At 37.4% G+C, this 18,241-nt stretch overlaps 1 protein-coding gene across 1 annotated transcript; it reads right to left on the bottom strand.

Annotated features, from left to right (window-relative positions):
* Positions 1-14,732: 14,732 nt before the first annotated feature.
* Positions 14,733-15,697, bottom strand: LOC103833333 (EPIDERMAL PATTERNING FACTOR-like protein 9). Its single transcript, XM_009109421.3, has 3 exons — positions 15,401-15,697; positions 15,207-15,265; positions 14,733-15,089 (listed from the first exon to the last, which is right to left on the bottom strand). Exons 1-3 carry the CDS (start codon positions 15,489-15,491, stop codon positions 14,934-14,936), a joined length of 306 nt encoding a protein of 101 aa, XP_009107669.1. The 5' UTR covers positions 15,492-15,697; the 3' UTR covers positions 14,733-14,933.
* Positions 15,698-18,241: the final 2,544 nt, after the last annotated feature.

Genomic DNA, 18,241 nt, shown 5'->3' with positions numbered 1-18,241 from the left:
AGCTTTGGACTTCCCGCTTATTCTTTGGAGAAGCCATCTCGATTAGTGCGTTGATCTGTTTCGGATTTGCTTCGATGCAGCTGTATGTGACCAAGTAGCCGAGGAATTCCCCTGATGCCACGGTGAATCTACATTTTGTCGGGTTGAGCTTCATGTTATGGAAATTTAATTGTGCAAAACATTCTTCGAGATGTGACACGTGATCTTTTGCTTTGAGGGATTTGACGAGCATGTCGTCGATATAAACCTCCATCGTTTTTCCGAGTTGTTTGGAGAACATTCGGTTCACGAGTCGTTGGAAAGTTGCGCCGGCGTTTTAGAGGCCAAAGGGCATTACCTTATAGCAATAAGTTCCGCGATCGGTAATGAACGCAGTCTTATCGCGATCGTCGGGATTCATCCTAATTTGATTATAACCTGAGAAGGCATCCATGAAGGATAAGAGTTCGTTGCCCGCTGTTGCTTCTACCAATCGATCGATATGTGGTAGAGGGAAGCTATCCTTTGGACATGCTTTGTTTAGGTCGGTAAAATCCACGCAAACTCGCCACTTCCCGTTCTTCTTTTTGACTACTACAGGGTTGGCGAGCCAGTCTGGGTATCTTACTTCTGTTATCGACCCAACTTTAAGCAATTTTTCGACCTCATCGTTTACTGCGGCAGCACGTTCGGGTCCTAGCTTCCGTCTTTTTTGTTTGACAGGTTTGAATGTTGGGTCGATATTAAGCTTGTGACATGTTATGTTAATGTCGATTCCCGGCATATCTTCCGCAGCCCATGCGAAAGTATTGAGGTTTTTTTTAAGACAGGTTACGAGTTCTGTCCTTAAAGGCTCGCGGAGATTGGCTCCAATCTCGACGCAGCGTTCTGGGAAGGCTTCGTCGAGACAGATCGTTACCACGGGTTCGCATGTTGGCTCGTGTTTTTCATCTAGAGCTGCGATGCTGCGAGATTGCCAGAAGAATTCTGCTGAATCCTGACTTCGCGTATCTTTGCTGGAGGTCTTTTTCTCCACTTTTCTAGGAGTGATCTCGAGGATCGGTCATTTTCGGTTTAGTTCTGCGGCGAAACAAACCTGTGAGACTCTCGAATTTCCCCATATTACCTCGACTCCGTTAGGGGTCGGGAACTTGAGGCAAAGATGGTACGTTGATGGGATTGTGCGCATGGCGTTCAACCATGGGGTCCCCATGATAACGTTGTAAGATGCGTGACGGTCGACGACCAGAAATTCTGTGACGTTCGTCACGGTTCCGGCTTTGACAGCGAGATTAATCGATCCATAGGTCATGGTTGTTTCACCCGAAAGTCCCAGCAGCGGGCTTGGGCATTTCGTGACTTCGGATTGATTGATTCCCATCTTTTCGAGAGTGTCTTTGAAGATGATATCAGCCAAACTTCCGGTGTCGATTAGCACCCTAGCGACGTCGATATCTCGAATCGTCAGCTCGATAACAAGGAGATCGTTTCGAGGTTTGGCTCGATCGATCGTTGCTCCCCCCTTGAATGAGATGACGTTCGCGCACGTCGAATCTTGCATACCGTTCCTGATCGTTGAGTGGCTTTTGCGGGTTAGATTGATCCGTTGTTCCCCCTCCTTCTAGCGCCAAACTGTGGGAACCGAAATTCGCACTGTCGATTTCCGTTTAAATAAGGAAACTAGGAAAACCCTAATTTCCCAGAGGACCCGAATATCTGCTAATTACCACACGTCAAGCAATCAGAACACGAGAATAACAACGATAAAGTATAAGAAATCGAAAAAGAGAGCAAAGAAGATCTTATTCCAAATTTGCGTATGAGCGTTTACAACAAGGTATAAGCCTGGGCTCGAGAGCTGTCGGTGAGATTCCTAGTTCTAGCAACCCTAAGACGGCTAAACCTAATTGAGTCGCAGCTCGAAATAACAAAAACGGAAAATTGCCTAAATTGCTCTAAGTGCTAAGTTTGCTCTGAAAAAGTTCTCCTCTCATGCTCCTCGCCTAGGATTCCTTATATACTAGCTCCAAGGTCGGTTTACGCGTTTACTCTTCTGCCCTTAAGCCGTCATAGCATAAAAAATGGAGATATTCCATTTTTCCCGATCTTCACAATTATCTTCAAAACTTCTGTATTTATCCGCGGAAACTTGACATTTATCCTTCCTTGTGGACCAAGCGTAAACCGTGCTGTGGTTTATGGGCTTTTGGTTAAGAAACCGTACGATGGGCCTCGAGTCGTGTTTTAGGCCCCTTTTGGGCCGTCTCCCGACTCGAAGCGTTTACTATGATTTCTTTCGATAAAGAACGAAATTTCCGCGGTTTCTAATCCGCGAAGTTTGATCGATGATTTAGAATAGCGGAAAACATGGACTGAGCTTGCTACGGTCTTCGGGAGATAGCATTTGAAGGTTTGACGAGAATGCATGGACTGGTGTCGTATCGATGTTCGGAAGAGCCCGGTCGCTACGCAATGACCGAACTTTGGCTCGAGCCCGGTCGCTACGTAGCGACCGAGCTTGGCTCGGGCTCGGTCGCTACGTAGCGACCGAGCGGGACGGACGCTCGGTCGCTGCGTAACGACCTGTTTTGAGCTTTCGTCGGACGTCTCGATTCTTTCTTCCGCAAAGCTTTTTCGTAAGAAAGAATCTATTTCGAAAAGTATTCATCGGGGAAATTCTTATTCTCTTCCTCGGACGTTTTGAATGTTAAATTTGTCGCAACCGTTTTTGACCCCAACAACAGTCTGTCTAGCTGAGATGAGCTAACTCTCAGCTGCCTCAGCTGGGTGAGCTAGTAGTCCAGCTAGTGGAGCTGACTTAGTAGGGACTGAGCTGGAGTGAACTAAACCTAGCTTCATTGAGCTGGCCGAGCTACTCGTCCACTTCGTCCAGTTACCGTCTTTCTCGTCCTTGCTGTATTTTAGCTTGTATAAGGTTAAGTCTAAGTTTCCTTCTGTCCTTAACCTTCTTTCTCGACCATGGAACGCTTGCCTTGATGTCCTAAGACTGGCTGGTACGTTTCCCCGAACCATGGCCGTCCGACAATCCTATTCATGATTGGGGGCGTGACAGGTTCTAGGCAGCTAATCTAGATACATACATTAAATCACAATCCTAAAGATGATTATCACAACTCAGCAATCTATAGTTGGGGCTAATCCCTCCTAACCTATTTAAACCCTAAAATCTAACAAAGAAACTACCCAGACATGGCTAAGCAATTCATGACAGCAATTAGGTATAAAAACTGCACTAGAATAATAAAATAGATATCAATGGAGTTCCAATTACTAATATAACTTTGGATCTTCTCTCCAATCTATCAAAATCCTAGAAAACCTTTGCTATAAAACTAGTAAAATAATAAAGCACACTTTGCCTCTAACATGGTGGCAAAGCTTATATAGTTAGGTTAAAACTCGTCAAGGGTAATCTTGTAAATTGGTGAAAACTTGGGCTTCAAGTCGGCTGTGACCAAACGGGCTTTCTGCGCACTTCGCTATGGATCGACATCATGATGTTAACATCGATCGTTTCCTTCTCTTCAATATCGACCGATTGTCGAGCTCGATTGTCATCTCGGGTGCTTGCTCCAAATATTTCCAAAATCCTCCAAAATCATCACTTATCTCCAAATCACTCTTGATCTTATAAATATAGTAAATAGACTCTATAATATAATAATTATTAGTAAAAACACCTATAAACCATGGGTAAAAATAGGTCAAATCCATGGTCTATCAACTCCCCAGACTTACCCTTTTGCTTGTCCTCAAGCAAAACAGACAGGCAGTCTCTCTGAAAGAGGTTTGAAAACAGCGGGGACTCGCATGATTTAAAACTTAGAATCTTTAGCCTCTACAATATTGCATCCACATCTAAACAATCCTAATCACAAAAGCACATCATACCATATCCTAGCTTAGCAACCAAATTCATCTAGCTAACAACTTAGCAAATCTTATCTGACATTCTCCTCTACCAACCTCATTTCTTAGCACAAATAAAAGTGCAGGCTTTACCTTGGGGGTATCGATAACAGGATGCAAGGATTTTCAAACAAGTATCTGGACCTGCAGGTAAACATTTAGTTCATATCCTCTCGCTTTACTAATTTTCTCTCTTAGTCAAAAATTTGCTTATTTGCAAGATTATTGACTTAGATCGGACAGGTTTCCATGAATCAAGTCTTAATGGTGGTTGCCACCAAGTCATGTTCATTTTTTTTTTTACCTATATCCAAGAATTCATATGAATCGAGCCTTGATGATTGCCGCCACGAAGTCGCGTTCGAATTCTTTTTTTGTTGGAATCCTTATGAAGCAAGCCTTAATGGTTGTAGCCACCAAGTCATGTTCGGATTCCACCTAATAAATCTCTAATATATCTAATAATATACATAAATTGTTTTTTACTCTATCTATCTATAATTTCGAAAGTAGAGAGAGAAATAGTGATTAATCTATCTACACAAGGCTTTGCCTTCCAGACTTATTTGAAGAATCTGATCCCATGTATACCAAGCCCCAAGACAAGCAGTTGTGTCAAGTTTAGTGTTGGAGGTCAGCTTTGGTTCCTTCAGAAAATCTCAGTAAGTGTGAATAGTTGATAGGTTGATCCACTTTAGTATCTTTAGTAATATCTGCAATCAGTACATCTAGAATGGTGCTAAAGAGTGGTTAGATAACAAGCAAAATCTATAAGTTCATTATCCCCTTCTTGACTCAATAAAACATTTTGAAAACTACACTGTCCTCAAAGTAAATTCAGTCGGAGTTATGGTGAAAACTAAATAATATGGACTCAATTTAATAAGTTAGAACGATATACCAGACCGGAATTGATGTCGACCGATGTAGGGTTGTTGATATCGGTCGAGGCAGGTTTGGTAATGTTGATCGATGTCGACAGCGTCTCGTCGGTTGATACTCACGGCAATCATCTACTCGGATCTTTTTTTTTAATTTTTTTTATGACCTGCAATAATGAAAAACCAACATAAATAGTATATCAATAAAAATAGATAAATATTACTCCCTCCATTCCTAAATGATCCATGTTTTAGAAAAATATTTTGTTTCTAAAAGATCCATATTTTACATTTTCAATATATGTAATAATGGCAAATTGTAAATTTCAAAAACATTAATTGTGTTTATGGAATTTTGATTGGTTAAAAATCATAGAAAATAGCTAAACACAGAAAATTATATATTTATTATCAAAATTTTAAGTGTTTTCTTAATAAGTGTGAAAATTCTAAAACATAGATTATTTAGGAACAGAGGGAGTACCTAATAGTGGGTTGCCTCCCACTCAGCGCTTTATTACAGTCATATAGCTTGACTTTGGAGGTGATTGGGCTAGTAGTGTTGGAAACTGGAACTTGCTGGAAAACAAGTGTCCATCTCTTCTTTGTGCTTGTTGAACCATGTACTAGTGAAGTCTCTCATTGCTTCATCCCCTCTGCGCCATTTTTCCTTCATTGTTGCAGTTGTATTTTCCATTCTCTGCAATACCTCTTCAACACTCTCAATGTTGAACTGATGTCTTCTAAGTGTGGCGTAAGTGTCAGCTGAGGTCTCCTCTCCGTGGTAATTTGTGTCAAAGATGTCTGATTTCATCTTTGGTACTAGCCGGCCTAGGTTTGTAGCGTCGTCGACCGATGTTTGATGATGAATGTCGGTCGATCTTTTGTTGCGTCTGTCGATCGATGCGGATGCTTCTGGTCGACGGGCAATGTATTTTTGTATCTCCACCAATTCCCCTTGCATAGCTTCAATCTTGGAAGTCAAAGCAGTGATGCTAAGATCCATTGGGAAATAGATGTCATCACATCTTCCACCAAGCCACTCTTCTGTAGTTTCCAAAGCTCTGTAGATCTCTTCTACCAATTGATCTATCTCTTCTCTGGTGTAAAAGTTCTGTTGCGGCTACATCGGATGTGAGTGTGGTGGACTGATGCCGATCGATGCTGGTAAGCGTGGGTCGATCGATGTTGGTGAGCGACAATCGATCGATGCATGATGACGTCTGTCGATCGATGTCTGGCAAGAAGCTTCGACTCCTTGCTGAATTCTAGCTATGTCTTGCTTCATCTCCTCTATGCAAGTAGTTAACCAACCGATGCTATCGTTCAGTGGATGGTAGATACCATCAAGCTTCATCTGGAAAGCTTCTTTGTTGTTTTCTTGTTCTCCACAGGCTCCATAGAACATCTCATTGATCTCATACTTAGTGTAGATCTCTGGTAACAGCTTGGTCTGTTTGAATAAGTTAGCATGCTCAGGAAGATATATGTAGCTTGGCTCATCTCTTGAAGCTCTTTCCAGAAGTCTTCTGATATCCGTGCTGTGAAGACGAATGGTGTTTCCATCTAGATCTCTGGCGTATCTTTGATCATCTCTGTAGACTCCATACTAGTCTTTCTCTTCCCAATCGAATTTCCTGTGACCATAGAGATCATAAGCTCTTCTACCAAACTCGTGATGTCTATCGACCGATACTGGAACGGTAGCGTCGATCGATGGTCGACTGGGATGGCGAGATTTATGTATGAAGCTGTTGTCTATGCCACCAGCTGTGTCATAGAACTCCTTTGTAACCTTATGTTCTGGATTGCTGCGGTGATGCATGAACAGATTGTCTGCTCCATTGGATGTATGAAGTATATTTGCGATGTCTTCTCGAGATACGTGTAGTGTGCGGCCGTTTATTGCTTTTACGTGGCCATCTGGGTCCCTGAAAATACCAAATTCGTCCAGAGTTAGATACTGTTTATCTGATTTGTCTTTTTCTCTTACAGTGGTTTTTGGTATTGGGTGGTTGTCGGTCGACGTGGTATTGTTGATGTCGATCGATTATGGACCACGAGTGTCTATCGATTGTTTATGACCAGTATCGATCGATTGGCTGGAATGAGTTCTTTCCCAAGCAGCTTCTGCTTGAATGTGATATTTATCATCGCGTCTTTGCATGTTGAGCAGCTCCTCGTCTGCGAAACTATCTTGTAGTGTATTTGCTTCTGGGCGTAGGTTGTTGTTTCTACTGCAAAGCTTTTGTGGTGGTATTTGTCTGCCCAACTGCCAATCAAGTAGTTTCCTTCTCGAGCACGGTTGACGTCAGTGTCGACCGATTTATAGTAGACAGTGTCGGTCGATGCTCGTTTCCTATTTCTCTGATGAGGTTGAGAATTGATCGATGGTGAGCTTGTTTCGTCGATCGATGGTACATTCCTTTTCCAGGAGGAATGATGTAGGAGTTTATTTTCCTTGTTAATGATTGTTCTGTACTCAGTAGCTCGTTACTCCTCATACTCCTCCTCATACTCCTCTGTAGGCAAGTTTTGTCTGGTGTAAGCGGCAATAGCGGGATTGCAGTAGTCGTTCTCCCAATCGTCTGGATGACTGTCGACTGATTCTCCATGTCGTCTGTTGGTCGATATCTGACGGCAACTGTCGATCGATGTTGCGGTGTGACTTTCGATGCCGAGTAATCTGTCTCGTATTCCACTTCACAGTGGCAAGCTGCAATGATTCCTGGATCATTGATTCGTCTAGAGAGCGTCTGTGACTTTTTGACTGGAATAGGGTCATATTGGGTGTCAGGATCTATGAGTGTTAGACACAACCGGTTGGTGTGCAAGTTGCACACTGCTCCTATTGTTGACAAGAAGGCTCTCCCAAGCAATAGAGAAGAGTTCCAGTTTAACTTGATGTCAAGGACATGGAAATCAACTGGAACTAGGGCATTACCAATCTGCACTTCTAGGTCTTTCACAATCCCTCCTGAATTCTTCTGAGAACAATCCACAAAAGTGAACAGCTCGTTGGAAGGCTCCATCTGCAGACAAGATGGTCTGCCATAACCTTAGGTAGGATGCTGACTGATGCTCCTGTGTCGCATAAAGCATGTGGGAATTCAATACCCTTCACCGTGCATGGTATTGCAAACTGCCCAGGATCACTCTTCTTCTTCAGTGTAATCCTCTTTCTCATCTTTTCTCTAGCTTCACAGAACATTCTCCTGTTGTCTTCTTCTTTCTCCTTTGTCTCTCAGAAGAACATCCACAATCTGTGAGTATAATAAGCATCCTCGAATGGCTTATCTATAGGAATCCTGAAAAGTCTCTTCCGGAAACTTTCATTTTCCTTACCATTGACTCCTCTTCTCAGATGCTTCTCCACTTTTCCTTTTCATAGGGTTTTTCTAAAGGAACCCTATCGATTTCCATCGATTCCTCTCCATCATCTGAAGGTGTCCTGATGGTCTCTGGTGGGTTTTCTGAAGGTTTAGGTTTCGGCCTGAGTGCATTCAGACGTGCCACATCTATCTTCGGCATCTGCATTTGGTACGTAATAGGTGCTCGTCGATCGGTGGGAGCTGGTGGTTGTCGATCGATGTCAATATCCATTTGTCGATCGATAATTGGTTATCCATGTCGATCGATGGAGGTGTTGGCTCGTCCAGCGATTCGTACGTTGTCTGAGCTGGGCGGATGTGGGTGTTTTGCTGTGAACTCCTCGTGAGTCTGAATCATCACGATATTGCAAGATGCGGATGACTCTGTTGGTGTCATTGATTGATGCTCTAGAGATCATGTCGATCGATTCGGACTTTCGATCGATATGCATGGTCTAACGTTGATCGACACCAGTGCGATTCGCCGAAGCTCATCAGGCATTCTACTTCAAAATCTCCTTCCTGCAGCTTCTCCTCCTTCACCACTTTCCAGAAATCATTCCCAATAATGGCATTCACGTGGTGTTTCATCACATCATCTCCTACCCCTCTTGTTAAGGTTTCCTGCCTCTTAAGAGCTTCTCCTGTTTGAACAATTTGTGTCTCCAGCTTCTTCACATGAGTGCTCAAAGTATCAAACTTTGTGTTCAGGTTGGTGTAGACAGAGTCAATCTTTCCATTGATGTCCACTGTCATGCGCTGCTGTGTCTCAAGAACCCTCTCAAGCATCTCCTCAATCTTGCTCTCCTGAGTAGGCAGCGGTGGCTTCCAAAATTCCTGTTGTTGCTTTAAGGTTTCTGGTATTGTGAACTCTGGTTGAAATTTCCTCTATTTCCATAGGATCTTTGGTTTCCACCGTGGTTTCCAGACCCTTGGAAACCTGTTCCACCAATGAAGTTGACTTCTTCTTCTTCTTCTCTACCCTCTATTTCTACAACTTCTGCATCTTCAACCAAGCAGACTTGCTTCCTGAGAAGTTTGTGAACACTGTCCAGCTTTGCCTTTACCTCATCCATCTGATCATTCCCAGGGATGGTGGCAGACTTCCTCCTCTCAAAATCAATGTTCTTGGTGCTGTTGCTAGATCCGAGGTTTTCAATGACCTTTATTGCCTCTCCTGGATTCCTGGTGTTGAAGTTCCCATTACTGGAAGCATCAAGAGCCATCTGGTACTGCACCGCGATGCCTCTGTAGAAAGTACTAAGCAGCTGTACTTCATTGAATCCATGGTGTGGACAGTCTCTCTGATAAGCCTTGAATCTGATCCAAGAGCCTTTGAATGATTTTGCAGGCTCCTGAGTGAATGTAGCAATCTTGCTCCTCAAGTGTCTTCAGCGCGTGCTTCATCAAAGAAATTGCATAGGAACGCATTCTTGATGTCACTCCAGGATTTGAGAGATCCTGGTGGTAGCTGCTTAAGCCAGTGCAAAGCTTCTCCAGAAAGTGAGAACTTGAAGAGCTTGCATATGAGGTAATCCTCAGGGACTCCCTTGACTTTAATAGCAGAAATCAGATCCTCGAACCTCTCCAAATGGTCCATAGGATGCTCGTGAGATAATCCATGGTAGGGTATCTGTCCCACGAGGGTGTCATACTACGCCTTCAGCTCATAATCCCTCTGAATAGTGGGAGGACTAATGGCTGATATGTTGGTATAGAACTGATCTGAACGGTTGTAGTCCGCCAACGTCTTAGGTTGCACAGCTTCATCAGGCTCAGGGATTGCAGCCCCCTGAGTGTCTATCCTCTGACCTGCTGCATTACGCAGATGACCCTCCTGGTCATGTAGGTCCCAAATTTTTTTCAGGAAAATTGGGATTATAATCGTACAGATGCCTAATGAGTTGCTTGCATGATAATGTAAAGTTCAACTACTTGATCAACAAACCATCAGCATTCGTAATGTTTGGACTCATCTATTAACTAGATCTATTGATCTTAACTGTCGTATTTTGATCAATAAAAAGAGTCGATCGATAATCCTATAGGGATATCGATTGATGCACCTTTTGTCCTACCGATCGATTATTCAAGTGTGATATTGATCGACGCGCTCTAGTCAAGCTTTATGTGCGGGTTGAATAATAGCTTACTAAGCTCATTAGATCAGCTCTCGCCTTGCTCGTAGCAAGAAACATAGTTCTATTCGAAAGTTTCCAGGATGAGATTAAAGCTCTCGCTTTTATCAATCGAATCCAAGGACATGTTCTAGGTAGCTAATCTAGATACATGTATTAAATCACAATCCTAAAGATGATTATCACAACTCAGGAATCTATAGTTGGGGCTAATCCCTCCTAACTTATTTAAACCCTAAAATCTAACAAATGAACTAATCAGACATAGCTAAGCAATTCATGACAGCAATTAGGTATAAAAACTGCATTAGAATAATAAAATAGATATCAATGGAGTTCCAATCACAAATATAACTTTGGATCTTCTCTCCAGTCTATCGAAATCTTAGAAAACCTTTGATGTAAAACTAGTAAAATAATAAAGCACACTTTGTCTCTAACATGGTGGCAAAGCTTATATAGTTAGGTTAATACTCGTCAGGGGTAATCTTGTAAATTGGTGAAAACTTGGGCTTTAAGTCGCCTGTGACCAAACGGGCTTTCTGCGTGCTTCGCTATCAATCGACATCATGATAATAAATCGATCGATTACTTCTCTTCAATATCGACCGATTGTCGAGCTCGATGGTCATCTCGGATGCTTGCTCCAAATATCTCCAAAATGCTCTAAAATCATGACTTATCTCTAAATCACTCCTGATCTTATAAATATAGTAAATAGACTCTATAATATAATAATATTAGTAAAAACACCTATAAACCATGGGTAAAAGTAGGTCAAATCCATGGTCTATAAATACTCAAACTTGAATCAAATGCAAAACTAACCTAAACCCCTTGTGACCAAACGAAAAAACAGAACTCATTTTTACGAATATGGCCCCGATAAGTCGTCTGGACGACTTCCAGGTAAGTCGTCTCGTGTTGTTGATCTTAAAAATAATTTAACAATTGTTTACAAAATATTTTGACAAGTGAAAATTAAAATCATGTAATTATAAACAGTTCTATGTGATGTAAATTAAGATATAATAAAATCGAATAGTTTTCACATAATTGAGTGAAAGTAGTTAATCATGATATTCTTTGGTTTATGGTTTTGGCAACATATATATGTTGTAGTATTGTATGTATTTTTAGGGTTAGATTTTGGAATGCTTAAATGTTTTTTTGAAAAATTAATATTTTACCCATATGTGTTTATGAGATGTTTAGTTAGTTAATTTAGTTTAGAGGTTATGTTTAGGGTCTAGACGACTAACATGTAAGTCGTCTAGCAAGTCTTCTATTTTTGTTTCCCGCTAAAAATATTGGAGTCTTCGGGACGAGTTAGAAATAAGTTGTCCAGGAAGCCTTCTATTAAAAGACTTACTCGAAAGTCTTCTGATCCAGACTTACTCAATTAGCTAGGAACTTTTCAGATCTTTGGAAGACTTACTCAGACGAGTTAGAAATATGTTTTAAGACTTACTCAATTAGCTAGGAACTTTACTAAGCATGAATGTTTGTAACCTCATAAATATCACCAATTAAGTTATAAATTTCATTCAGTATCGCTAGTATTGACTAATATACATGAATTAACAAAAAAAAATATTAAAATGTCTTTATAGTTTTAGAGAAAATGAAAGTTTATTAAACATTGACGCAGACGACTTCCACGGAGGTCGTCTGGTAGACTTCTAGGAAGTCGTCCATTTAGGTTAGTTTTGCAATTGATTTTTAACCTAGACGACTTACATGGAAGTTGTCCATCTTTGTTTGTTAAAAAAAAATTCGAGAAAAACAGGTTAGTTTTGCATTTGACTGGATTGTGTCAGAAATTTGATTTTTCTTGGACGACTTATGTGTAAGTCGTCCAGTAGAAAATTAAAAAGTCAATATTTTGTTATACCTAGACGACTTCCATGTAAGTCGTCTCAGGTTAGTTTTGAAATTGAAAAATAAAACAAAAAATTTAATTTTTTTCTAGACGACTTACACAGAATTTGTCCGTCCGACGACTTACATAGAAGTCGTCGAAGATAATAAAGGTTTGACCGGAATCTCAGAATAAAATCATGGACGACTTTCGTGTAAGTCGTATGATGGATGACTTCCGTGTAAGTCGTCTAGACAAAAATATTTTTTTTGGTTTATTTTTCAATTGCAAAACTAACCTGAGACAACTTACATGGAAGTCGTCTAGGTATAACAAAATATTGATTTTTAAAGTTTTTTTTAGACGACTTATGTAAGACGTCCAGGAAAAGTCAAATTTCTGACACAATCTAGTCAAATGCAAAACTAACTCGTTTACCTTAGACGACTTACGTAGAAGTCGTCTCAAATTTTTTTTTAACAAACAAAGATAGATGACTTCCATGTAAGTCGTCTAGAAAAACACATTTAAAAGTCAATTGCAAAATTAACCTCTGCATTGATCAGAAGACTTCCATGTAAGTCGTCTACAGCTAGACGACTTACCCAGAACTCGTCTGGACGAACAGATCTGAAAAACAAAATTCATAGTTTCAAGCAGTGAGATAACTTGTTTAGCACACAAAAGTCTTCTCCAAGCACTCATAATCTCAAACAAAAGTGACCCACCAAGAATCGTAAGTTTCAATGGCTCTACGAACCATAAAATTTTTAGAATCAAAATCTTAGCTTTTTTTTGATGAATATGGAGAGAAAGTGAAAGAGATATTGTTTTTAGTTCATAAGAATTGAGAAAGGAGTGTAAATCGATTTAAGGTGCATTAAGAGCTTCAGATTAGTTGTCCATGGTGGTTGGTGTATTGATGGCAGTGGCAATCTTGTAAATACTTGAAGATGATGAGGTTGAGAGTGTAAAACTGCAATTTTCGAAAAAAAACTAATGGTATTTTCGTGAATAATATGAACTTGTGCGGTAATAGAGCAAAAAAAAATCCAAAAAAACATGTGTTAGTTTTAGGTTTGACTTTGAGTTTTGAGTGAATTTTGCAAATAGCCCAAAAGATTTTCAATTTTTTTACAGTTTTATTAAAAATAATATTTTTTAATCATAATATTATTAGCTTCTTTTTATATGTCTACAAATTTTAGAAATGCTGTTTAGTTGTAATTTTTTGATAATTATACAACTTTATATCAATTTTTATTAATTTTGTAAAAGTTGTTTTAATCTATTTTATCCAAAATAGTAAAAAATCTAACTAAGATTATAATATTTAAATATATATATATATATATATATTCTTAAATATAATTTAATAAATCGTCTAGGAAGTCGTCTGAATCATGTATCCAAAATATTTGCAAAAGTGTTTTGGAAAATAAATCTACAAGTGTATCCAACACTGGGGACAGTGTAATTTACTTTTTGTCATCGATCAAAAAAATAAATTTACGTAAGTCGTCTAGGAAGTCGTCTGAATCAAAAATATTTAACCTAATTGGATTTTTTGTCTCCCTATATAAATAAAAATTTACACATTCTCTCTCTTCCTCTCAAATGGCTGCAACAAAAATGTAATGTTCATCATTCTAAAACTCTTCAACTTTTCTCCAATTTCTTTGACTTGAAAACACCAAATTTTATATGAATTTTTCAGTTTTGTCTCATGTATTTCTTAATAATCTATCTCTTTTGCAGGTTTTTAATCAGATAGTACTCATCTTCTACTAATTTAAAGATAGATCTATTAATTTTAGATATGTATTTTTGTGTGTTCTATAAAGGTAAATTTATCTAATCTTTCACTCATTTTTTCTGTTTTAAACCATTTGAACGTTTTTGGATACTTTTACATAGTTGTCAAAAAAAAAAAGAATTCAATTACATAGTTTTTCCATAATGCAACTTTATACAACATAAATAGTTCAAAGTTGTTGAACTACTTTTACAAAAAAAAAAGTTGATGAACTACATAAATAGTTGTTCCGTTTTGAACAGCTCTCATCGGAAGAGAGAAGGAGAATTATAATATGAAGGAGAGAGAGAGAAAAGGAGGAGAATCGAGTGGAGTGGACTGGACTGGACTGGAGAGAGAGAGAAAGAGCTAGAATTACAAACGTACCAACTCTAGTTCCTTCATGTGATCCTTTCTTGACGTATGTCTCAAAATTGGACCACATGACCATGTGATTTCTCCCTATGGTTTTTTAAACACTTATATAAAACAACCCACCATATTTTATCATCATCGTCAGAATCATCATCAACACGAACCCCAACATAAACTTCAAACGATCCTATTATCCCATGCACACAGTAGCAACAACACTGGCGAAAATTAAGTAAAATGTCTTACTAATATTTAAGCAAGAAATATTAATAAGTTATACTTGATTTGTTCCGTTTATGATGTTTTTGGTTAATGCACACATATTCAGAACCTAGATAACCTATAATTTTATCTTACATTAAAAATATTAACTAAAAAAGTTTGACTAAAAAAGTAGTACACTGCATAATACACTATTAAAATTAATTTGCATAGAAACTTCAAAACAAATTAACCAATACAGGAAAAAAAAACTGTACGCCATCTTCTAATATGAGAACGATGAAGTATAATTTTGACCAAAACATCTCATTCAAAAAACAAAATGCAATTAAGCCGATACAAAAGATGCAATAGAAGTGCAAAAAGAAGAGATTATCATTATTATCTATGACAAACGCATCTGTAATGATAAGCACTGTTGATAGGATCATTGCCTTCAACGGGGACTTGTTCAGCTCTGCATTTGTATCTGCATCCTCTGCATTCGTTGTAAGTGCAAGTTGGTGCCGTCGACCCAATCATATGCCTCCTTGAGTACTGTATGAAAATATTGTAACATACGTTTTACAATATTAATACAACTAAATCATATATTATCGATTGCTTCCTTGTAGTAATTACTAATAGACAACAATTCTCTCATTATGAATATACCGGGAGATGGACTTGTCGGGGAAGTGAAAGCGTATCGTCGATAGAACGAGCTTTTGAAGCTGATTCAAAAGTACACAAACAAGAGAATTTCAAAAAGAAAAAAAAACTATTGTTAGTCGTCTTGATGTGGATTCAATAGATTATAACTAAGAAGATTTATAGAATATGCAGGAGATGAGTTGAAACTATAAGACCTTCGACTATAAAATTTCCAAGAAGCAAACCGAAGAGAAGAAAGAAGAAGGATATGCATCGTAGCTTCATGTTCCTCATTTCATGCTTCATCTTGTTCCCTCTTCTTCTTGCTTTATCGTATGGACCAAATGTTTTGGAGAGAGATAAGTTTAGCTATTTGGCTGTAAGTTTTGTCTTCTACTTATCATATAATGGTGAGTTTGCGAACACGTAGAGATAAGAATCGGAAAATACAGAGAATGAAGTATTAACTTTTACCCCACAAAATTTTTAATAAAATAAAAAACATATTTAATAAAATAAAAAACATATTTAACAACTACACTGTTTTTGGATGAAATATAAAATGAATCATCATTAGAAAGAATATGGCCATTTACAAATTAATGAGTAAGCAATGAACTCAGATATTTCAGCATTAGCCTTAAATAATATGCTTAGTGTTTTGTTTTTTAGCACATCATAATTGGCTTCTTATGTATGTTTTCTATGCTCTTGTCTCCTTACCTTATCTCTTTTTCAATACATATATTTATTAGAAATTAGCTCGCCAACAGCTCATCAGGCGTATACCTTAGAAGTAAAATCAGTCCAATATCATGTAGACATTAAATTTTCTAATCCGGTAAACAGAATTTACTCAATTTGGATCTACGTGGATTACTTAGAGGATTCAAATAAAGTTATGATGAATTTAAGATATGAACAACCTTTTCCTATATTCTTCATCACAAGTTATCTTGTTCTATTGAACCAACTTGCTCTATTGAACCGAATTGTTCTATTGATCTTTCAAATTGGCAGAGCTGTTCAATTGCACATCTAGACCATAAATTGTGCTACAAAGCCCAACAGAGAAACTATATTGGCTAAAAACCACTTGAAAAATATTATTGGGTGTCTCATGAAACCAGTAAGCCTAAGACCAGAAGTAGTTTCTCTCGATTTGGGTAGATTGTATGGCGGGTTCTAGAGTGGAGTAATTCAGGAGTTTCGGACTTTAGACCAGAAGTAGTTACCAGGTACTTTATCCAAAAAAAAAAGTATGGCAACAAGGTAAGTTTTCTAATCATTCATGATTTTTTTTCCACTCTGACCTAGGTGCAAAGTGGAAGCACCGTAGTCTATTGGTTAAGGTTTAAAAGTTTCTACACCCAGGTCTAAGGTTCGAATCCTATGCTATACAATGTTTTGCAGATTGGAGGTCGAAGTTTCAATTCTAGGAGAAAGCGATTTATTAAACAATTATGCAGACTATGGAAGAAAGGCTTACAAGGGATCTTCAACATGGTTCAAGTAAATCCGGTCAGGCGTAGGTTTTCGTAGAACGGCTCAGGTGATGCAGTTAGACATAGATCTTGATAAGGCCAGGTAGTATTGTCGGTTGTCGAATCGTCTATATAATATTTTTCATATTTGTAATATCATAATAAATCATCGTTAAAAAAAAAAAACTAGCTCCAACATTATTTAGATGAATTCAGCGACGGCCCAACTTAAATTGAAAAATTTGTCTTCCTAAACTAGTGCTTACTTTATCTATGCTATGGACTGGGCTTGAATGAATTCATATATAATCTATTAACTAGACCTTGACCCGCGCGACCGCGCGAGTATTTAGTTTATTTTTTTATTTAATGATATATTTGTAAACGTAGTCATATTTATAAATGTAAATGTTATATTTGTATTTAATTTTATATTTTAGAATTTTAGAGTAAAATGTATCACCGATATTGGGTATTATATAAAAAATATATAACATTTATATAATTAGATCCATATCTATGATATATAGCGAACAAAGTTTTTAAATAAAAGTACGAAAATAGACAATTGTGAATTAGCATACTATTTATAAATGATACATTAGCTATAATATTTGTAAGAAAATAAAATGATTGTTAAACTTCTATCAAATTTGGAATATATACAAATTAAGATTTAAATTTGTAAGAAAATAAAATGAAAATATAAATTTGATGTATCTGATAAGAAATTATAAATGGGTTTAAGTTTGTGTACATTTAAATCATGACTTTGGAGATGTTTGATTTTATTTTGTAAATAAATTATTTTGTCTAAGTGATAGTATATATTTTAAATTTTTACATGTGTTAAATAATATTTAATAACATATATAAGCATAATAATTTATATTTTATTTTTAAAATTTTATTTTGTCTTATAAACTGTCAATTGTATTATCACCATTTTTAGAATATGATCTGTGCATCTATACAAATGTTTTATTTTTATTTTTTTGTGGATCAAAATTTTACGATAATGTCTAATAAATTATTTTAAATACATGGTAAGTTGGTAAATAATTATAATGGTGCATGTAATATATTTATATTGGTAAGAAGAAGATTTTGTTCAAACAAAATGAAGAGTAACGTGATATGTGAGGGAGAATGAGACAAAATGTAACTTATATTGTTACATAAATATTTTGTGTATATTATTGATATTCATTAATGTTTATAATATTAATATGAAATAGATAAGTTAAAAGATTTATATTGAATTGATTATGAATTTAATTTAGGAAATGTTTTATTAATTTTGAAAAAGACATGGAAAGCATAGAATTAGGAGTAACTATTACTTCATTAATTTTTAAAAAGACAAAGATTACATAAAAATAGCTTTATTTAATTATTTCAATGTCATTAGGTTGTAAATATTGTGCAAGTTTAAGGGTTAGTATTAATTTGTACTTCTCTTTTAATGGATTAGATTTGGGGTCATATTTTTTTATCAACTTACAAATAATCTAAGTTGGATCATTACATTTAATTAGGTTTCCTATTATTTCTACTTATACATAACTTAAT

This window comes from Brassica rapa, chromosome A08 (genome assembly GCF_000309985.2).
Source record: "Brassica rapa cultivar Chiifu-401-42 chromosome A08, CAAS_Brap_v3.01, whole genome shotgun sequence".
NCBI classification, from domain to species: Eukaryota; Viridiplantae; Streptophyta; class Magnoliopsida; order Brassicales; family Brassicaceae; genus Brassica; species Brassica rapa.
Note: the sequence above shows the minus strand (reverse complement) of the source record. Positions and strands in the feature narration are given on the sequence as shown.

Coding starts and splice junctions, on each gene's coding strand:
- LOC103833333 (XM_009109421.3), bottom strand. CDS start 15,491: ATGAAGCATGAAATGAGGAACATGAAGCTACGATGCATATCCTTCTTC. Junction 15,266..15,400: donor TGGAAATTTTATAGTCGAAG/GTCTTATAGTTT, acceptor CTTTTGAATCAG/CTTCAAAAGCTCGTTCTATC. Junction 15,090..15,206: donor CCCGACAAGTCCATCTCCCG/GTATATTCATAA, acceptor ATTTTCATACAG/TACTCAAGGAGGCATATGAT.